Source organism: Canis aureus, chromosome 12 (assembly GCF_053574225.1).
Source record: "Canis aureus isolate CA01 chromosome 12, VMU_Caureus_v.1.0, whole genome shotgun sequence".
In the NCBI taxonomy this organism is placed as follows: domain Eukaryota; kingdom Metazoa; phylum Chordata; class Mammalia; order Carnivora; family Canidae; genus Canis; species Canis aureus.
Window position 1 is genome coordinate 10,698,818 of NC_135622.1, and position 22,604 is coordinate 10,721,421.

At 46.9% G+C, this 22,604-nt stretch overlaps 1 protein-coding gene and 1 long non-coding RNA gene across 2 annotated transcripts in view; one reads left to right on the forward strand and one right to left on the reverse strand.

Moving 5' to 3' along the window:
• Positions 1-78: 78 nt before the first annotated feature.
• Positions 79-3,456, reverse strand: LOC144280556 (uncharacterized). Its single transcript, XR_013348971.1, has 3 exons — positions 3,059-3,456; positions 2,769-2,968; positions 79-731 (listed from the first exon to the last, which is right to left on the reverse strand). It is a non-coding gene; the product is annotated as an uncharacterized LOC144280556 (long non-coding RNA).
• Positions 3,457-4,360: 904 nt separating this feature from the next.
• The window catches only part of CD58 (CD58 molecule), a 41,176-nt gene continuing 22,932 nt past the window's right edge, over positions 4,361-22,604 (forward strand). The window contains exons 1-2 of the mRNA XM_077842715.1: positions 4,361-4,519; positions 19,097-19,393. Coding sequence (XP_077698841.1) covers positions 4,450-4,519; positions 19,097-19,393 — 367 coding nt within the window. The 5' untranslated portion in view covers positions 4,361-4,449. The remainder of the gene's footprint in view (positions 4,520-19,096; positions 19,394-22,604) is intronic.

Consider the following 22,604-nt stretch of genomic DNA (forward strand, 5'->3'; position numbering starts at 1 on the left):
GGCCTGTGAGGCTCACAAGGGTCCAGGATTGCAGCCTTTATTACCCTGCCCTGCCCCCAGCCTAAAGAGTGCCTTTGTACAAATGTTGAGGAAAAAAAAATCTTTCTCAAGACACTTTACTGCCATCTGCTGAAAATGAGTCATAATAAACGTACACAACTGCTTGTCAAGGCCATGCTGCCTCCAGATCTGAGCACACCCCACACACATGGAGGCCCAACAGGCAGGTTCAAAATGCAGAGCTTGTGAACCAGCTTTCCTTTTTAGTGGAGCAGGGCAGGACAGGGATGCCTGGGTGGCTCAGCGGTCGAGCGTCTGGCTCAGGACGGGATCATAGGATCCTGAGATCTAGTCCTGCATCGGGCTCCCCACAGGGAGCGTGCTTTTCCCTCTGCCTGTGTCTCTGCCTCTCTCACTGTGTCTCTCATGAATAAATAAATAAAATCTTTAAAAAAAAAAAAAAAAGGATAGGCAGGTGTGATAGGAAGGGGCAGGAGGCTGATGGAGACACAGAGCAGGAACGGGGAACCACCTTCTTGGCCACAGAGGGCCTCCGCAACAAAGACCACACCATCCTTCCCCAAGGACAGAGAGTTTTCCAGACCCTGGAATTGGCAGCAAGCATTCCCCAGGACCCCGGACGGAGCAGGAGCTGTGCCTTCCTGCACTGCACACCAGTCCACGTTTTCTGTACCACTCGAAGGCTGGGATGTTTCGGAGGAGTTCTGCTTCTGCAAAGAGAGAAGGATAGAATGATTGAAACCCTGGCAGTGATTCGTTATTAGGGAAAACCAATCTGTAATTCTTACATTGCACAGAATATGCAAAAAATTGCAGCGGGTAAAAAGCAGAGGGAGGTGCTTTTCTTTTCTTTTCTTTTCTTTCTTTCTTTCTTTCTTTCTTTCTTTCTTTCTTTCTTTCTTTCTTTCTTTCTTCTTTCTTTCTTTCTCTTTCTTTCTTTCTTTCTTTCTTTTTTTTCTTTCTTTCTTTCTTTCTTTCTTTCTTTCTTTCTTTCTTTTCTTTCTTTTCTTTCTTTTCTTGAAATCAAACCTTTCAAAGGCTTTAACTCGTGCTTTCCTGTGCTCTGCTGCATCCTTATCAACTTCTTGCAGCTGCTGGCTTGGCCAGGAGTTGAAATGTGATTGTTTATCTTTTGGCTGGCTATCCAGAATGGTACCATGTTAAGTCTTGCATATGACTTTTGCCTAATTTTTCTCCCAAATGCTCTCTTTCTGCCAGGGAAACATTGTAAAAAGGGAAATGGAGCATTGTGGAAGATTTCCTCATCTATGCCTTTGGTGTAAATCTGCCCTAGTGTTTATATAAGCGAAGATGAAGGTACATTTTCACAAGAGGCAGGGGGCGGTTTCCATGTATGCAGGTTTAGGATCCGTGTTTTGCTCAGTTCATTCTGGGATTTTTAAGTTTCCTGGGGTGTAGTTCCAAGGTTGGCAAGAACTAGAGCCAGAATACCAGAAAGGAACCCTATGCCACATGAGCAGGCTAGATGAGCCCTCCTTTCTAAAGCTCTGGTTCATGATTATCTACAGTGACAAGCAGGTAAGACTGGAGCTCTCAATACAGGCCAGAGGATGAAAAACACATCCACTCTCCTTTTGGGGGCAAGTCCTCAATATATGAATAGAACCTCTTTGGCCCATTGCCCAACTCGGGTCCACCTTTTCAAGCCGCTTTTGATTCATGAAGTCTGCTAGGCATATAAGCTCTCTTAAAAATGCTTGTAGAAGGGACAGCTGGCTGGCTCAGTCGGTAGCATGTGTCACTCTTAATTCTGGGGTTCTGGGTTTCAGCCCCATGTTGAGTGTGGAGATTACTTTAAAAAATATTTTTTAAAAAATGCTTGATGCACAGCATTTCTCTTAATGAAAAAGCTGGCACTGTTCTGCTAGTCTTGGTCAGCAGAGCATCCAACCAAAGAAGACCTAATGAATCATTCTTTACTCGAAGGCTAGAGACCATGACCTGAGGCATACTTCTCAGCCCCACGTGACTGGGCAAAATTTTCCCCAGCCCTGCTCTGGAGATGGTTGACCGCTCCTGCCGGCTGGTCCAAACGACAGCATGGTTGCCTATCTGAAAGTTGCATCCTGTTCTGTATGACGGGATAAGAGTCGTGCTTTGGATGTAGCTTTAGTTGGACTCCCAGTTTTGCTCCTTACTATGTGTCCTTGGGCAAGTCACGTATCTTCTCTGAGTGTCTGTTTTCTCATTTGTGAATTTAGAGACAGCAAGAAGATTAAATTAATTGGGGGTAATGCACTTAATACAAGGCCTGGCTTAGTAAGTGCTCAGCATACGTTTGCTGTTACATCACTTCTCAGTTTAAAAATATTCAGGGGCACTCTAGTGTCTAAAAGTTTGACCCTATCCTAACTTTCTCAGTTGGCCTGAGTTCCTACTAGCCCATGGCAGAGCAGAAACTTGATTTTCTCCCATTTTGTGCTATACACTGCACCTGCCTCATGTTCCAGTATCTACAGATGGTAGGGATGTTTTAAGGTAGGATACTTCATGGTACATGACGTTTGTCCCCCACATTTCACTGATAGAGATACCTTTAGGATTTACGGTTATTTATTTATTTATTTATTTTGGTAGGCTCCACACCCAGCATGGAGCCCAACACAGGGCTTGAACTCAACAGTGCTGCATCAAGACCTGAGCTGAGATCAAGAGTTGTGTGCTCTAGGCGCCCCTAGATAACTTAAGATTTTTTTTGGCTGACTTAAGAACTAATGAATCCTTACAGTATAGTTCAGATGTCTTGAGTAGTTTGGGGATCCTGGCTTGAGGATGATGGAGATGACAGCAACAATATGGCAATTTCCCCTCTGTTTCACAACTGACAGGTTGGTGTTTATTAGGACAGCAGGATATCCTGTTCACTGGAAGAGCTTCAGAGTTCCCTTCCCTCCCACAGCTGGGCAGGAGCAAGTCGTGCTTCTCTCTGAAAGGGGACAGACGGGAAGGCATGTGGGGAGCTGGTTCTGGGAGTTCTTTGACAAATTTGACAGACAAGCCAATCAAGAATTCTTACCACCACTAGACTAGGGGGCGCCTGGGTGGTTCGGTGGGTTAAACGTCTGAGGTGGGCCCAGGTCAAGATCCCCGAGTCCTGGGCTGGAGCCCCACATTCTGGCTCCCTGCTCGGTGGGGAGTCTACTTCTCTCTCTGCCCCTTCCGCGGCTCATGCTCTTTCTCTAATAAGTAAATAAAACCTTTTTTTTTTTTTTTTTTAAGAAGATTAAGCACTAGGATGGTGTGTCCAGGTGCCTGTTGCAGCTGAGGTGGGGGGTGCTGGGGGGAGGCCCAACGGTGCGGAGCGACTGGACCGACTTCTCAGCGTAAAGGAAAGCCCACAGCTGAGTTGGAGGAAGAGGAAAACAAAGAGGAAATTGAGAAGGGAGAAACCCAAGGCTAGGACCCCCAGCTCTGGGGAAGGTAGTGTTGGGGGGGTGGGGGGGGGCAGGCTTAAGGAAAATGTGGCCTGGACCGGAGTGACACGGGCGGGGCCGGCTGCACCAGGTAATCAGGCACGTTGTAGCAGTTGCCCCCAATGCCCTGTGCTTTCGTTCTACTCCCCCAGGACGGTGACTGGCAGGAGAAGGCGACTCCGGGGGGCGGGGGGCCGGCGGGCTGCGGCCGTTGCTCCAAGCGCTGCAGGAAGCCTTGGCAGCCCCTCGGTGCCTGCGCAGTTCCCCTGGCACCTGGGGGCCAGCTTCGCGGGGGCGGTGAGCGCGGCTCCCCGGCTACCGAGGCCTCCGTCACGTCCCAACGTCCAGGGAAAGTGCCGGAGGAGCGCGAGGCACCGAGATAAGCCACGGGGCGCGGTTAAGCGTCTGCCTTCAGCAGGTCGTGATCCTGGGGTTCTGGGGTCGAGCCCCGCGTCGGGCTCCCTGCTTGGCGTGGAGCCTGCTCGCCCTCTCCTACTCCCCCTGCCTGTGCTCTCTCTCTGTGTCAAATAAACAAAATTTAAAAATCCAAAAATGGATAAATAAAAACGTAAGCCACTTTGGAGGAGGAGCTCCGCAGAGCAGACTGGTGGCAGCGGAACGACTCTGGGGTCCGGGTGGGCGCGCGACCGCACCGCGGGGAGAGGAGGCAGGCGCGGGGGCGCAGCGGGGGCGCAGCGGGGCGGGGCCCGAGGCCGGGGGCGGGGGCGGGGCAGGGGGCCGGGCCCGGGGCGGGGGTGGGGCGGGGGGCCGGGACGGGAGCCGAGGCCGGGGTGGGGCGGGGGGCAAGACCCGGGGCGGGGGCGGGGGCGGGGGCGGGGGCCGAGGCTCGGGCCCGGCGCGGGGCCGGGCGGGGCGGGGGCGGGGCGGGGGCGGGGCGGGGCGGAGTCCGGGGCGGGGCCCGGGTTTGAGGCCCCCGCCACCCGGGAACCCATCGTCCGGGCTGAGTCCTGCCGGGAGGCCTGCCGGCCGCGCCATGGCCGCAGGGAGAGCGCGGGGCGCGGCGGCGGGGGTGCTCTGCGCGATGTGCCTGCTGCTCCAGTTCGGTGAGTGGAGGCCTTCCCGGGCTCTCCGGGGACGGGGACGGGGCCGCGCTGGGGGTGTCGGTGGCCTCGGGGCTCCGCGGCCGGCGGACGCCCCGAGTCGAGGCGGCTCAGGGGGACTGGAGACCAGGAACGCAGCCCGCGGGGCGAGGCGGGACCTCGTCCGGCCGACTCGTCGCTTCAGTCTCCCGTGGGCCGCCAGGAAGCCACTCTGACCTTAGGCACGCGAATCTTCGTTGGGAGGAGGGGCGGGACTGCGCTCCGGGGCCGGGCCCGACACCCCCGTCGTGCCCGCTCGGGGTTCCTCCGGAAGGGTGTGCCCTGGCTGAGTTCCAGGGACTCTAGGTCGCTCGTGGTTCCCCCCGCCCCGCCAGCCCCAGGGGACCGTCGCCGAGCCCTCGGACGGCCCTTTCACTGCTTCCGCGGGGGCTGAGCTCTCCCAGGACCGGCCCCGGCCCCGGCCCCGGCCCCGGCCCCGGGTCGCACCTGCGCAAGGACGCGGCTTATCCGCGGCGCGCCCCGAGCGGAGGAGGGCGCAGGAGCGCGGCTGCAGCCTGGTGCCGGGGCCCCGCCGCGCCCCCGCCGCGCCCCCGTCCCCCCCGTCCCGCCCCGTGACCTCCGCCTGCCCCCCTTCCCCCCCCCCCGTGCCCCCAGCGCCCCAGCCGCGCCCGCCCCTGCGCCGCTCCTGCGGGCCGAGAACCCGGCCTGGGTCAGCGAGCCGCCGAGGGAAATGTCTGAATCTTTCCGGGGTCCTGAGCGGGGCGGCTGGTGCTCCTTTGCCCTCCCTTGAAAACGTCAAAGAACTCCACGTGTCTAGAACGGAGTTCATCCTTTTCCCACTCCTTGTGCCCGTCTCCCTTTTTGCCTCCCCCCCCCCCCCCAAAGCCCTGCACACAGAGTCACAGCCAAACTCTTGGAGGGAGCACAGTACTAAACCCTTCACTACTTCTTCTTTCCTTGAGGGTTTCCTGTTGGGGCCCGCCTTGCACATGCTACAGATCAACCTTGCATCCTCATTTCTGCCTCAGCTTCCGTGGAGTGCTGTGGACCCGCGTCTGCGGAGGACAGCCTAGCGGGTTGGGGTGCAGAGATAGCACAAGTGCCTACAGTACAAGGCACAGAAGTAAATGGAAGTCACGCTGAGCATAAAATGCGATGGTCGTGCACAGGGAGGGGACCAAGGTCTTTTGTGAAGTCAAGTATTTCTTGTAAAGCAAAGATTCCACGGAAGGAAGGATATTTGAACCTGTCCTCTGAGGATGGGTGGCGGTGTGGGCGTGCCATGATGTGGGGAAAAGGGAAGCAGCATGTACAAGGTGAACCTGGGCAGTGAAGAGTCCCAGTCCCAGGGTCTCCAATGTCACTGGAGCATAAATGTGCCCATAGGAGCTGGAGGCCCCACGGCAGAGCCCTGATCCAAGCCCCATTGGGAGTGTGGATTATCTTCTGCAGGCAGAGAATTCTTTCTGGGCCTCACAGAATCAGAACCGTGCATTGAGGAGGAATAATCTGGCAGCAGTACAGAGGAAAGGGTGCAGCTGAGAGTAATTGGAGGCCCGGATGCCATCACAGGACCCAGAGAGCTCTGAGGCTTTCCTATGCCGGTGGAAAGTTCTGTGAGCCTGGCTTGTCTCAGAAGAGAGAGAGTACCACTCACTGGTGAAGAAGGGTAATAATAGTGTGTACTTCCTAGAGTGTGAACATCAGTCACAAACACGTTCTTACTGAGTGTCAACTATGTGTTGGGCACTGGACGTGAGACCTGGGCTGCAACAAGGAACAGACTTCCCTGCTTTTGTGAAGTTTACTTAGTAGTGGGGGAGAGAATCAGTAACTGAATAAATGAGTAAATATGTACATGTTGGGTGGTGGTAAACATTTACTAATACAGAGATTAGTAATTTGGAGGAAAGGGGTGTGGGCACAATTCGTATTTCCTTTTAATTCTTTAAAATTTTGGAATGTTGGAAATGTTTAGAACAGTTGCAAAAAACAATGTGACAAACACTAACTTTTCTCCTGGAATCCCCAGTTACTAACATTTTTGACACATTTGGTTTACTTCTCTCTGTTTATACACACTTAATTTTTTTGTCTAAACATTTGAGAGTTGCAGATCTTATGACACCTCACCCTTAAGTATTTCAGCATATGTCTTCTAAGAACAATATGTCTCCAGTAAGCCATGGAACCATGATCACAATCAGGAAACGCACCATTGATACAATACTGTTTTGTGATAGAGTCTATAGGCTGATCCAGGATCACACACTATATTTGGTAGTACTGCCTCTTTAATTCCCTTTAGTCTAAAACTTGCCAACTCTCTCTCTCTTTTTTTTTTTTTTGGTACTTATGGTATCACTATTTTTCAAAGGTCTAAATCAGTTTTATAGAATGTCCCTCAATTTGGATGATCTGTTTCCTTCTGATTACATTCTGGTTAAAACTTTCAGGACTGTTCCATAAGTGTGTCTTGTCCTTCTGTGTGCATCCCATTGGAGAGTAGATGCAGTCCATTTGTCCCATTATTGGAGACCTTAACTTTGGTTCTTTGGTGAAGGTGACCCACCAGATTTCTTTATCACAGAGGCACCTGTTCCCCTTTATAAATTATATGTGGCTTATCAAGTGACACTTTGAGATTGTGTGACTCTCCTGTGCCGTGACAATCTCTCACCTGGTGTTTTAGCATCCACTGGTGCTACCCAAGTCCATTAAAATATTTGTAGAGGGTGGGCACCTGGGTGGCTCAGCAGTTGAGCATCTGTCTTCGCCTCAGGTCATGCTCCCAGGGTCCTGGGATTTAGTCCCACAATGGGCTCACTGCAGGGAGCCTGCTTCTCCCTCTGCCTATGTCTCTGCCTCTCTCTGTGTGTCTTTCATGAATAAATAAGTGAAATTTAAATTAAATACAATATTTGTATTTGGCAGTTTCCTATCCCTAGTTTTCTTTCTACACTGTGGACATTCTTCAGTAATGAAGAGCTTTTGCACCCCCTTTTAATTTCCTTTTTTTAATATAAGTATGGAGCCATGATATTTCTGAAGATGATATTTTTGTCATCTATTTTAATGTGTGGTGGGTGATCCAGACTTGGGCAAACGGGGACCCCTCTGTGCTTCAGTGTTCTTTGCCATGTCTCCATCTATTTGAGAATGTCCTACTTTTTGGCACAGAAAGACGTTCTGGACTTATTTTGTACCTTTTCTGTCTCAGCCTGTAATCATTAGATTCCCTTGTTCCTTTTAGTGGGAGATGGGCTTTAGAAATCAGTATCTGGGTGCTAGTGCTCAGAGCTACAGGAGTCATGGTTTCTAGGCTATCAGTTCTTATAGCTAGGAAAGAGTTTTCACGAAGTCACAAGTCTACCCCGTTACTGCTAAAACTAATCTAAACATGTGGTTCATCTTTCTCTTCCTTCATTCCCTGTTTCTATATCTCTTTGCCACAGTGAGAACTCTGTTCCTTGTAGAATCAGTGTATTTTCCTAATATACATTAAAACACAAAATAGTTTCATAATTGCTGTACCAGGACCACTACCAAGCACAAAATTTACCATGTAAAGTTCAAAGTTTCTTTTCAGTTCTTTTTATTCTTCCATATATCCCACTGAATATGTACAGAATACTGTCTTTTAAAGTTACTTGGATTATTTTTTTTCCTTCTGGATGGTTAGGCTATCAATTCAAAATATAGTGACATTAATTTGTTTCTATTCAATTTTAGGGTTTCTTCCCTTGATTTAATTTTTAAATATGTAAAATATTAATATGGTTCCAATCAAACCACATAAAAAGATATACTCAGAGAAATCCTATTCCTACCCTCTCCCTCTGTCCTAACAGGTACTATTTGTTTCTTGTTTCTTTTTGTAGATACAGACAGATATGCAACAATAGTAACATACTCTATGTACTCTTTTGAACCTTGTTTTTGTGTCTTAACCATATGTCTGGATAACCATTCCATATCAGTTCAGAGATTATCCTCATTCCTTTTTTTTATAGCTACGTACTACTCCATGATATTTCATTAAGCCACCCTACTCTCTAGTGGTTAGTGTCCTATACCGTGTAGTCAGGAGAGGGTCTCCTGGACCAGGCAACTGTCTGGGGCCGTAGTACTCCTGGCAGAGAAGCTAGCAGCAAAAACCCTGAGACAGGCTTCGGGCATTTAAAGAACTTCAAGGAGACCATGGTACCAGAAAGTAGTAGGAAATGAAGTTGTAAACACAGGGCTAGGTCCTAGAGATAAAGTTTGGTGGGCCCTTTTAAAGACTGCGACTTTTTTACTCCTAGCAAAATGGGACATTTTGGAGGATTTTGAACAGGAGTGAAATTACAATGACTGGAGTGTGTAAATGAATAATTCTGGCAGCTTCGTGGAGAACAGTCTGTAGAGAGGGGAAAGGAGGAGCAGGGAGACCAAGTGGGGAGGCCGTAGGAACAACGCAGGTAAGAAATGACTACAAAAGAGAGCGGGACAGAATGAGAGGTAGTGGGTATGTTTGGAAGGTAGAGCCAGCCTGCTGTGCATCATCGGGACACCACGTGGAGAGAGCAAAGCAGTGCCAGGCAGATGGCAAAGCTGAGTGAGACCTGTTGTGTTAGCTCTGTTTAGCAGAGCCTATCTTATTCTGCTACTGCTTTTTATAGTTCCTTTATCTTGTCAGCTATCTCCCCAGCTAGATTTTCTTTCCTTGTATGCAGAGGCAAAGCCATAAACTCCTTCTTAAAAAGTTCCTTTCATTGATTTGTCTTATTGGTTTTGTTTTTGTTGTTGTTAACAAGACAGAGTGTTAAATCTGGACATTAGGTGATACGGTGTTTGTCAAGCTTTTCTCCATTTTAAGTTATTAGGTTATCTCACATTATGATGTGAGATTTGTTCATGTTTTTTGCTACAACCGAGACTCAAAGAGTCTATGTTTTTATTTAGGAAGTAGGTAATCTAAGTCAGAATAGTGTTCTGTAGTCCTGTGAGAAAACTAGATCCATTATTATAATCGCTGTCATGAATTGAGTATATGCTCCATTCCAGGTTCCATGCTTAGTATTTTTGTTTTCATTTAATTGTCACACCAGTTTTTTTTTTTTTTTGTAGAGACTATGTTTTTAAAAGATTTTATTTATTTATTCATGAGAGACACAGAGAGAAAGGCAGAGACATAGGCAGAGAGAGAAGCAGGCTCCATGCAGGGAGCCCAATGTGGGACCCGATCCTGGGACCCAATCCCAGGACTCCAGGATCACGCCCTGGGCTGAAGGCAGACTCTTAACCACTGAGCCACCCAGTTGTCCCTACATAGAAACTATTAAAGAGGAGAGCAAAGGTTAGGTAGGGTAAGTACCTTGTCCAAGTTCATACAGGAAAGAAATGAAAGCGTGACAGAGGTCACGTCCATCTGACTCAAAATCCATCCAACCCAGGTTTAGATAAGCAAACTTTATGAAGAGTTGAAGAGCCATAGGTGATCTCTCTCCTTCTCTCTAAGTTTACTTTTCTTTTTTTTTTTTTTTTTTTAGTAATCTCTACACTCAACATAGGGCTCAAGCTCACAACCCTGAGATCATGTCACTCTTCTGACTGAGCCAGCCAGGCGCCCCCATAGGTGATCTCTTGTATGTGACATGTATGCATTGTCTGGAGTAATTTTGCTAAGACATGTGAACTTATATAGGACAGCATAGTTCCCAATCACATAAGATTGTTTTCTTTTTTTTTTTTTTTTTTTTTTTTTTGATTGTTTTCAATATTATCATCTACAGGAGGTTGGGGAAATCTTCTTAGGGCTGTAGAATTCAGGATGGGGATTTATTTATATATTTAGGAATGTTTTGTTATAGTTATACTTTATATACCCACATTTCACTTTCTAGTATTTTTACATAATCCCAATAACATGATAATATTTATGAAAATTAACAGCAATCTCATCATATCACCTAAGTTCTACCCTTGCATGGATTTCCCCAATTGTCACAAGAATGTCTTTTTTAAAATATCAGGGTTTATGGGGGCACCTGGGTGGTTCAGTGGTTGAGCTCAGGTCATGATCCCGGGGTCCTGGGCTCCGCCGCATAGAGCCTGTTTCTCCCTCTGCCTGTGTCTCTGCCTCTCTCTGTGTCTCTCATGAATAAATAAATAAAATCTTAAAACAACAACAACAACAACAACAACAACAACAACAACAAAAACGGAAAGAAAGTCTGCTTGCATATGTGAGGCAGGAGTGTTTGCTTGCAGGAATTTTCTCTTTTGATTTCCTTTCACATTTCTTCTTGAGTGCAGAAGGCTTTTTGAAGCTTTTACATGGGGATACAGCCTCTTAGACTCTGTAGTGACAAATCAAACCTGTCTCAGAACTGAAAGTGAAACCAGGATACTACCTTTTCTATTTGTTCAGAATAGTTGGGGTCAAAGAGCTAAGATACTGAGAGTGTCCCCAGAAAAGTGCTAGAAACCATCTTAGCAGTTCCTTGGAGATAACTTTCCCATCGCCCATCCACCAGCATCAAAAGACAATGTCTCCCAGTTACTTTATAGGCACAAAATCTTCTCTTTTGACCTTTTTAATTTTTTTTTTCTTTTTAAAAATCTTCTTGCCAGTGTGCCCTTTGGTCTTTCTTTTCCTTCTTAGCTGCTGCTGGCTGTCTGGTGAGCTCTTAGCCTAAGGACTCTGGGGCTCCAATGAAAACCAGTGGAAGTAAGGAGAACTCTTGCCCAGAATCCCTGAGATAAGTTCATGTCTGCTCTCTGCCTCCAACTGGGAACCCCTAGTTCATAGGTCTGTCTTTTGTGACCTTGACCATGTATAGATCTGAGGGAACCAAATTATTTTGATAGGCTTGTTCTCAAGACCCATTTTGGGTCCTAGTGGATTTCACTTCCTTTTCATAATGTTCCCTAAAATGTCTGTTGTGATTAGTGTCTGAGTTTCCACCAAGCTCACTGCCGTGTAGTTTCTTGAACATTTTTCCCCTGTAACAGTTAAAAACTAGGGGAAAAAAAATGCCATTTTATATACACATCCAGAAAATAAGAAATGCAGATTAATAAGAAACTAATAAGGCTGTGTCATCATAAATTAGTTTCTCAACTATGAACCGAATAACCTGGAAATAGTAGGAATTATAAAGAAATTTTTCATGGAATGATCAATTGTGTATAGAAATACCTTGAATCAGGCTTCCGAGAACAGATTTGAAAAGACTCAGAGTCTTAAATAGCTCTAGTAAAGACTTTATTCCTCTCAGATATATCCTCCAACAAGAACATGTGGCTTTTGAGCCTAATGAGTTCACAAACGTGCCTTTTGAGCAGGATGGTAGGTGGGTATCTTGAAAGGATAGGCTGGCATAGTGCTAACAATTAGAAATATAACACGAAACTGACAAAACTGATTTTGATCATCTATTTTATTTAACCTAATATAGCCACAATATTTTCATTTTCAGCATGTAGTTGATATAGAAAAAATTAATGAGGGATTTCACATTCCCTTTTTTCATATTAAATCTCCAGCGCCTGGTGGGTATTTATACTCACAACCCATATCAATTTGAACAGACCACATTGCAGGCGCTCGTGAGTCAAGCGTGGCTGGTGGTACGTTGCTGCGGCCCACTGTGCAGATTGAGAGGGAAAGGAAAAGGACTGTAAGCACAGGGAGTAAAAATGGGGAATACTTCAGCATGACGGAAGATAGAAAAGCTCAAAAGGAATTTGATTTAGTTGGTTCCAACATCTCCATTCCAGATGAGCTCAGTCCAGGAGGCAAGGAGTAGCTTGACAACTTAGAGCACACGCGAGGCAGTTTCTGGACCAGGGGGGCCGGGGGGCTTAGCACCTGCTGAGATTCAGGTGGCTGCCATTTCAGGCTGAAATCAAGGAGACAGGGAAGCAGTGGTGGGGTAGCTGAGAGCAGTAGATTCGTGTCTTTAGCAGTCCTGACAGCATGGATCCTTGCCTAGGTCTGGACAAGGGTGGAATCGACAAAAGAAGCATCTCACTTGGTGGCTCACAGTGCAGGCTCTGGAGCCGGCTGCCTGTGTCCGGATACCAGCTCCGTCCTGGACCTGCTGAGTGACCACAGTCAGCTTCTGAACCTCTCTGAGCCCTGGTTTCCTCATCTGTAACCTGGTGGCTCCCATGCTTTGGAATGTTCTTAACTCTATCCTCAAGCTCACACCCTCACTTTTTTTTTTTTTTTTTTTTTTTGGCCCAAAGCTCATTTGGAGTGGGTTTATGAAGAAAGAGCTAGCATTGTACTTCCTTGAGTAAAAAGACACCATTTCTTCTTTATGATCTACATACCAGATGAACGGATTTCCAACCCCAAAACTGGGGCATGGGATCTGACCAATTTGAGAGTATCTCTAGCCCTGACAGATGATTTGATATCAGACTTTTTAGGAGAGTGGCCACTCCTCTGTATTGTAAACATGTTTATTTGTGTGTAGAGGGAGACTTTGTCTCCCAAAATGCCACCACTTTCATACTCCAGGTAGATGTCAGCTGAGAGTGTGCCATAATGCTGAGGAGAAAGGCTGTGGTCACAACCCACCCCTGCCCAGAGAATAGACTCATCTGCTCACTTGGGCTCAGAATGCCCCTAGACCCTGCTGTCTTCACGCTTGAATGCGTCTCTAACTGAAATAACGTTATCATGTTGAATGTGGGGAAGGAGGAAATACCAAGATTTATATATTCGGGTACTGAAACTTGTAGGGGATTTTTTTTTTCATGAAATGAATTTTTTTCTTAACTGCTAATATCAGCAGGCGATCCTTAAAAGATATTTTAGCGAGAGAAAAATACTCTAAAATCATATTGTTCACTTTTAACAAATGGCACCAGTAAACAAATGGCATCTCCTCAAGCCTAACTAGGGGCATGACCTTTGATCATTGATCAGGAGCTGACATCCTGTAGGGGTACGAGCTTACCAGCTTACCGGGTGCAGAAGTAGAGGAAGCCTAGTGAAGCCTGAGGGGGAACAGGAGGCAGAAGGGAGCTTCTTGAAAAGAATAGCGGTGGGGTAGAGATGGGAAGGGGATCCTGCAGATCCTCCAGTCTGGCTCTGGTGCTGATGGCAGGCACCAGGGGAAGGGTACCGGTTCACCTGCACGGGGGTGGGGAGATGTCCCAGGCCACTTAATTTTTCAGTGCCCGTTGAATATCTTCACCACTCCTCGCTGAGTGTTCAAGTCCCTCTTGTCCCTATGTCACATCTCTCATGGTACCTGCCATTACCTGTGAGGAGTGTACACTGTTAGGCCTTCCCTTCAACTTAGTTTCTCGTGGTCTCCAATTATGAAGCCCTGTCCCGTGTCCCTTCGTCATACCTGAAGTCACTTGCAAGCTGCAACACCCCCATCACAAAACTCAGGTTGCCACTCTTGGGGATTTGGGTTTATCACTGTCTTGCTCATTCTAAATAAACTTCAATTTCCTCATGTTTATGAAGCCGGGGGCCCATGGGGGCCACAGACTCTCATTCTCTCAGGACTCCTCAGGCCCTGACATTCAGTGATTTGGGGACTGCCAAGCTTGGTGCCTCACCTGCAGGTGTCCAAGACGCTCTTGAGTCTCACAGAAGAGCAGTCCCAATACATTCTAGAGACTGCATTCGTAGAAATCCTGTATCATGTCACATTTTTGATAGCCTTATGCCACAGAGCAGGCCAAATAAGAAACAGTGTTTACAAGCATTCCGGAGTCAGGCCGTCTAGGTGCAAATCCAGTTTTACCACTTCCTGAGCAAGTCACTCAATCATTGTGTGCCTCAGTTTCCTCATCTGCAAAAGAAGTTCAAAAGTCACATCTACTTTGTGTGGCTTTTAAGAGGATTCACTGGGTACATATTTATAGAACTCTTCCAACAGTGCCTCACAGATAGTAAGTACTATACAGGTGTTCCATTACTAAGAATATCAGCCAGTCTCAATCCCAGGACCCAAGGGAAAACACACAGAGGAATTTGTGGCTGGGAGTGGGGAATCCCTCCTCTTTAACTCAGTAGTTATGGTGACCATATTTTCTAAATAAAAAATCAGGACACTTCACTGCAAAATATTTGGGTTCCGGTTCTGACTTCAACCACATAAGAAGAATTATCAAAATTGGGTGTGGTGATGATGTTTTGTAAGGACGCTGCAACAAAATATTTGGAGGTGGAGTTCTTTTTAGATATATGATCCCTCTATTGGTGTTCGGTACCCTCATATCTTTAAAGGATCACTCAATATTCTTCAAAACAAAACAAAACAAAATGCTGAGTAGCATGGAATGTCTGTTTAGGCAACTGCTATTACCTTTTTTTCTCTCTCCCTGTACCTGTTTTTGAATGGTGAAAGCTCACACTGTGCTCAGTTGTCACACAGCCAGAATCCCGTACAAGGCAGGCTTTGATGTGGCCTGACTTCCTCAAAGAAAAAGAGGGAAAGCCCTATTGAAAGCTAACTTCATTTCAACCACTGTGTAAAGACCCTCAATCTTATTCAAACCTCAAAACAATCGTTTGTGGTGGGTGTTATGATTTACATTTACAGCTGAGGGAGCCTAGTGTAGGAGGGTTTTGAGAGTTCTGCAGGCCCATCTGCCAGAGAGTCTGGGCACTTACCATTCTGTCTTCCTGGCATGGGAAGTTGGCATCCTCTTCTGTCCACTCCGTTATCAGCAAAGCAACAGGCTCATTGTTGATTCCTTTCCTTTGCTGCTGTTTGTGTGCAAATTCATTCGTTCATTCATTTATTCATTCATTCATGGTGTGTGACCTTTGAGAAACAACTTACTCCTCCTTCTTCCCTATTCTTCTTATTCACTGGCAATTATTTTATCAGTAACTTACTTTGCAGCTAGTCTTAGAAGTGCAATGGAAAAGACTTTACTGTGGGAAGGGAATGATAGATAGTAGCCACTATGAATGTGATGATCCCCAAATCTGTATCCTCTCCTGTGAGCCCCAGACCTGTGCCACTCACAGTCTCCAAAATTGAAAAATATGATCTTCTAGCCCCAGCCTGGCCCTCCTCCATGTCCCTATCTTAGGGAACACCACCACCACCCACCTTGAGGAAAAATCATAATCCAGATAACAGAAACTTCTATAATATACAAGGATCTCATAAACTTTAATGAGAAAAAGATAAGCAACCCAATGGGATTGGCAATGGATATTGGGAAAAAAAGGGAAAAATGGGAAAAAAAGGCAAAGGATACAAAAGGACAACTCTCAAAAAAGGAAATCCAGATTACCAACAAGCAGAGAAGATGCTTAAATTTCTAGAGGTCAGGGAAGTGTAAATTCAGACAACAATAAGATGTCACTTTATGTCTGATAATTAAATGTGAAAACAAAATCACTGGATGCTTGCAGAGTGTAAGGGAAAGGTAACTCGGGTGTTAAGTTAGGATGGAAGTGTAAATTGCAAATGCAAGCAGTGTGGCAGCTTCTATTAAAATAAAGGATCTATTTGCCCTTTAATTCAGCACCACTCCTGGGATATTGTCCCACAGATCTGAAACCAAAAATGCACAAGAACCTATACACAGAAGTAGTTATAACAGTTTTTGCAATACGAGAAACTAGGGACCAAAGGGGTGTTCAGCAGTAGTGGATGGCCAATTAATTATGGTTCATTCGTACCCTGGAATAATATGTAGCCATTAAAAAGAATAAAAGTCTTGCCACGCCAGTGGATTTGGTGTGACTTTTATGAGGTATTCTTTTTTCTTCAAGATTTTATTTATTTATTCATGAGAGACACAGAAAGAGAGGCAGAGACATAGGCAGAGGGAGAAGCAGGCTTCTTGCAGGGAGCCTGATGTGGGACTCGATCCGGGAATCTGGGATCACACCCTGAGCCAAAGGCAGATGCTCAACCGCTGAGCCACCCAAGCCTCCCTTAAGAGGTATTCTTGATGGGAAAGGCAAAGGTGCAGAGAAATATGCATAAGACCATTTTGTTAAACCATGACAAGTTCCATATTATATGTAAGGAGATATATATGTATGAATGTGTATATATATGTATGTGTATGTATATATGTGCATTATACATGATACATCTTTGTCTCTAGTTGATGATATGAGCAGGGAGGAAAAAAGCAAAGTGTATATTCTGAATCGTTAATGTAGATTACCAGACTGAGGATGCTTATAGGGTTTGGGGGTAAGGCATCCAAGGCTTGCGCGCGCGCACACACACGCACAGGCCAGAGAAGACTGTGCTAAATGCATATATTACCATTCTGCATCTGTATAACACTATATCTGTGTGTCTATGTATATTTTGTTTTTAAACACATTTTTAAAAGAAAGAATTCATCTTATTTTGTCACCATCCTGTCTAAAACTCTTTGGTAGCATTCTCTTCTTAACATAAAGGGCAGAATTTTGTCTGAGGCCTTGCAAGGCCTGGCCCCTGCCCTTGCATGTTGCCCGCTGGCACCTCTTGTCTTGTGGCATTGCCTTCCTGCCTCAGGAGCTGTTGTCCCTAAGCAAGGAGCTGCCCCTGTCCACTTGGTGGGGCTCACTGCTCCTCATCCTTCCCAACCCTTCCCTCACCCCTCATGGGCTCCCCCAGTGGATGCTCTTACTGACACCCTATGCTTCTACTTGCTGGCCCTGACCACAGTGTTTGTCTAATTATTTGGATCAAGTCAGACGTCCCTACCAAACCGTAAGCTCTGAGAGAGGGCAGGGACTGCATCTGTCTCATTCTGGGGTGGGGGAAGCTGCCACATAGTAGAGCTACCCAGTGAGTATTTCCAGAATGAGTAACAGGACCGGGCTGCTGTGAAAGCGGGGCTGAATGGAGAGTCAGGAAATCTGTGTTCTGGTCCCTCTGCTGCCATCACCTTGCCAAGTGACTTCGAAGCCTGTTTTGCTCATCTGTGCAGTTGGTGCCACTACTGCCATGTGTGTGCTGAGCATTAAAAAGCAACGAGGGCTGCTGGTGTATTACTGCGGGCAGACTCCCTTCATTGGTGGAGATGGGTTCTAAAAATCCTCGCAACAGACAAATAGGAGACGTTTACTTCTTGTTTGAAATTACTGAACACTGTGGCCTACAATTGGTCTATTTAATAGTCTTAATTTTTTTCCCCACGCTCTTTCAATTACCCTGATTGCTACTAGGCAAAAATGTCAATCAAGTTTTAATTTATCTTTAATGTCTTTCCCTTAACGGCTGCTCTTCTCTTGTAGCAAGAAAGTCAAGTCTGGAACCAGATGCATGTAAACCCATTCTGGGGTATCGAGAATATCCCAATCTAGTGGTGGTAGGAAATATTTAACAAGTAGATTGGTGCGGAGTGGGGAGGAGTCTGAGCTTGAAGCATTAGTTCCTTTGCTGTAAATACTCCCACCATGTGGATTTCAGGCTATCAGCCAGGCTTGGCTGAATGAGGCAGAGACACCAATAGTTGGCTCATGAGGGACAATTGGAGCCAGCTCCCCCACACTCCCCATGCCACCAAACCTAGTCTCATACCCTCAGTCTGTATCTTGCCCCCCTGGCTTGCTCCCCAGTTCTTGTTTCTGATCTAGTAGTCCCTGCAGTCAGCCAAGAAAGATGCCTGACCAGCACGATTACCTCCTCCTCCTCCTCCTCCTCACCCCTCCCCACAGTCACTAAACCCCCTGGCTTTCCCTCCCAAGCTGCTCTGGAGTCTGCCCTCCTGTGAACCCTGTCCACCCACACCCTGGCCTGGCCCCTCCAGTCTGCCACCCTCTCGTTGCTCTGGCACTGACTTCGATTCTGGTTTCCCTGCCCGCATGCCTGTCCCCAGCAACCACTGCCAGCCCTGCCGAAACTTAAATTACATCATGCCAGCCTTGTGGCTTTCCCTTGTCATTAGGATCCATTCCAAACCTTCAGCAATGTCTTTCCTGACACCCCCATGCCCCCTCTCGCATACACTGTGACCTGGCCCCGCCTGCCCCCTCCAGGCTCATCCCCTACCTGTGACCCACTTGCTCTGTTGTCTAGCCATTGGGAGCTGCTTTTATTTCCGCAAACACACCAGCTTCTTTTTGGCTTTTTTTTGGAGGCGCTGCTTCCTCTATCACTACAATTACCTCCCCTCCACCCCACCCCACAGCCCTCAGCTGGCCCCTCCTGCCCTTTGGGGATGGATGCCTCTTTGGGAGCATCAGCATGACTTCCTGGGGAAGGCGCTCCCTGGGTGGCTCCCTGGGTGGCTCCCCAGGCCTGCTTTGTCTTCCCCACTCAGCAGGACCTCTTGAGGGCCTGGAGTGACACCTGTCTGGTTGGCTGTCATGTTGGCAGTGCTGTCCTCAGTACCTAGCAGGGACTCGGTGCTCCATCAAAGCTGAATCGATGTCTTGCTTATGTGGACCCCAGTGCCCCCATGAGAAAGTATACTCCCCAGTTGTCACACACATCCTACTTGCTGTGTTTTCTCTTGGCAGCCAAAAGTATAGGTGATGAGTCATTTTTACTGATAAATTTACCCCCCCACACACAAAGAGCATCTTGGAGGATAGGTTTCTGTCTTCAATAAAGTGGTGTTGTTTTCCCTAACCAATTTCTTTTTCCCTCCTAGACTCCATCAGCTCTAATCCCCAGCCAGTGTTCGGAGCTGTGAACGGGAACGTAACTTTCTATGCATCAAGCTCTATATATTTCCCAGAGATCCTGTGGAAAAAAAATATGGATAAAGTCATTGAATGGGAAGAATACCATGGCAGCAGAGCTTTCCCACCTTTTGTAGGTAGAGTTCACCTGAACACCATATCAGGTGACCTTACCATCTTCAATCTAACATCATCAGATGAAGATGAGTATGAAGTTGAGTTTTTAGGCACTGCAGATGACATCAAGTTCACTCTACTTGTACTTGGTGAGTATTCCATAAATTTATTTGTTTATGACGATGCCTTTCCAACTCTTTAAAGAGACTAACACTATTTAATGGTTTATGAGAAATGAGAAAATTTGATCTCGTAGGCTGTCAGGGTGTTCTTCTCTGTTTGGCACACAGAGAAGTGTCATTGTGTCATCCCCAGTGTCATTCCCCTGGTCATCCTCCGAGTGGGAGAGGATGTGACTAAGGTAGAGGGAGCAGCCCCAGCTGGGCAGAGCTGCTGCCAGCAGCAACACTTATCTTACTAGGAATATTCCGGAAAGGGATGTAGTGGTAGCCATGAACTCAGAACTCATTGAGCTCCATGGAGAGGTGATGCTCTAGAAATTAGAGTTCCTGCTTCCACCTGCTTCACACCCCAGGGAGTGGATTTGTTTTTTCTCCTATGTCACTATATATGGGAATTGGAGATAGCGTCCACGTTCCTCCATGCTACTCATGGATGTTTCCAGATCATTCTTCTTGTTGTTGTCATTTATAGGCTCATGGGTACATACCAACATTTCTGGATCATTCGGTTGCCTGGCTCACTTTCGCAGTTTCTGACGTTCCTACTGTCATAATTCTTAGTGATTATGATATTTAAGTATTAAATTCTACTGTCCTGGCTTCTGAGTCCCTGATCCCTCTCCTGTGATGGTCGTGTCCTCCATCCCCCCTTCCCCCTCCCCCCACCATGGATAGAACCTAGAAGTTGTCATTACCACTCATTCTAAGCCCTCCACTGTATCATGCCAGGTGTCCCAGTCCTTTCTGAAGCTCTCTTCCCCTGCTCTGCTGGCTCTGCCAGTCCTTCGCCTCACATGGCCCCCTGTCCTCCTTAGGCAGCCCGAGTGTGCTCACTCAGGGGACCTACTCATTGCAAGACCTGCTTAGTTTCCTCATTCCTTTTCTGTGGGTCACACTCCGATGGCCTGTCCCACCGGGTCCAGTGCAGTGTGCTGTCTATTCTAGTCTCACACACTATGGCTGTGGAGAAACTCATCACCCCGCAGAGCCCCACACTTGAGTTTCTGGTTACTTGCCTCAATCAAATCCAACATGTCCCCCAGCATCCTAGCAATGATATTTCCTCTCCTCAAGCCTTGAACATCCCCTTCTCCAGATCCACTCCTCGACTGGAGGCTTTGCTTCTTGTTCACTGAGAGAGAGAAGCCCTCAGGGGAGAATTTCCACAGGCTGCCCACCCTCTGCCTTCCTGCCTCCCTGCCTGCCCTTGAGACTGTGTACCATGCTCACAGGCCAAGCCCTCAGCTGTGCCCTGAGCCCTGTCTCCTGTCATGGCTCTTGGGGACATCACCCTAGTCGTTCACTTGCACTGTTCCCGTAGCAGTGTCCTCCATGAACTGCCAGCCTGTCCCTACCAGCATGCCCTGCTCCTCTTTTCCAGTTACCCACTTGCCATGTTGAGTTTATAGAAAATCTCCTTGAAGGGTTGCTTTATAACTGCTTCTCTCTTACTCACTTTTAATCCACTCCAAACAGGCTTTTATTCCATTACTGTACCAAAAACTCTTGATCTCCTCATTCATGAAGCCAGTGATCCATTCGTGCTCTACCCACATCTTTCTTGGCCACTCAGCAGCATCTGACATAGCTGACCGCTCCGTCGTCTTTGAAATACGGCCTTCTCTCAGCATCCAGGACACCACGCTATTCTGGTTTTCTTTTAACTCACTAACTGTTACTACTTAGCTTCCTTGGCGGTTCCCTCATCCTGCCAACCTCTTCACACTGGAGACTTTAAGACTTAAGCCACCCTTCTCTGCTTGCATTCACTCCCAGGTGAGTGAGCTCATCCGGTGTCAGGGCTTTAAATATCATTTTGATGCTGATAATGCACAGATGGGAGAGCTCTTGCCTAGAGCCCCACTGAGCTCCTTACGTGTTTCTGACTGCTTAGTTTCTATCTCCACTTGGATATTTATCTAATTGGCCTCTCCAATCACATGGCCAAAAGTGAGCTCATCAACTTTCCCTTAAAGCCTGTTCTTTCCCAAATCTTTCCCCTGCCTTGGTTAATGGCAGCTCCTTCCTTTCAGTTGCTTGTGCTAAAACCTTGATGTCATCCTTGACACCATGTTTCTCTTCCTCTTTCTCTTGAACACCATGTTTTCTCCACCAGGAAATTTTATTGGTTTCATAGAACCTGACCACCTCTCACTACTTCCTCCAGTGCTGATCCAGGGCTCCTTCATCCTCATCTGGAGGAGTGCAGTAGCCCCCTAATTGGTCACTCAGCTTCCACCATTGTCCACTTACAGAAGACATTTTGTGTTATTTTTAAATTTAATTAATTTTACCCTGTTTTATTGAGATGTAATTGACATATATCACTATATAAGTTTATGGTATACAGCATAATGGTTTAACTGACATATCTTATGACCACAGTTTATTTTTAAACACAAGGAGCCAGCGTGATCTTAAAACAGAAGTCAGAGCATGTCATTTGTCTGCTCAGAATCTTCTAGTGGCCCCAGCTCACTCTGAGTTAAAGCTAAGACCTATAGTGGCCTGCAAGGCTGTATGAGATCTGGCATCCATGACTTCTTCTTTCTGTTCTTGGGCATCCTAGTGTTGCTCTTGACTTTGGTTGCCTTTTCTGTGCTGCCCCTCAGCATTCACAGCTGAACTGGTATCCATCTCCCCCCCTCTGTGGGGTCCTAGGTTCACTGTTTTCTCCTAGAAGAAGTTATCATTCTAGCCTTCCCTTCTCTTTGTGTTTTAGAAAGGTCCAACTGGTAGCAAAGTATGTAAGATGGTCTCCAGGGGCAGAGAAGAGGCAGAAAGTCTAATGTCAAAGTTCATGTCTGAGCTCTTAAGTCTTGTCTGAGGCCATCTCAGTGGAAAGGGATGGGGTGATAAACTGGTAGAACAGCTATTATTCACCAGGTCACCTGCCTGGTCTGCTGGAGACATTGGAAGGAAGAGATACTTTCTCTTCTGTTCATCATTATAGCTCCAGAGCTCAGCAAGGGACTTCAAGAGGTACTAGTTATTCTATAAATATTTATTATAGCAATGAAAGCAATCAGACCAGGTGACTGCAAGGTGAGAGGTGCAGACAACAGAAATGGGGGTGCTCAGCCTGGGTGGCTGGTTTGTCCAGAAGATGATCAACTCCATTTAGAAGAGTGAGGTGTGTTAAGGTGTACAGGCATGCCATTAAAGGAATCAGTGGATG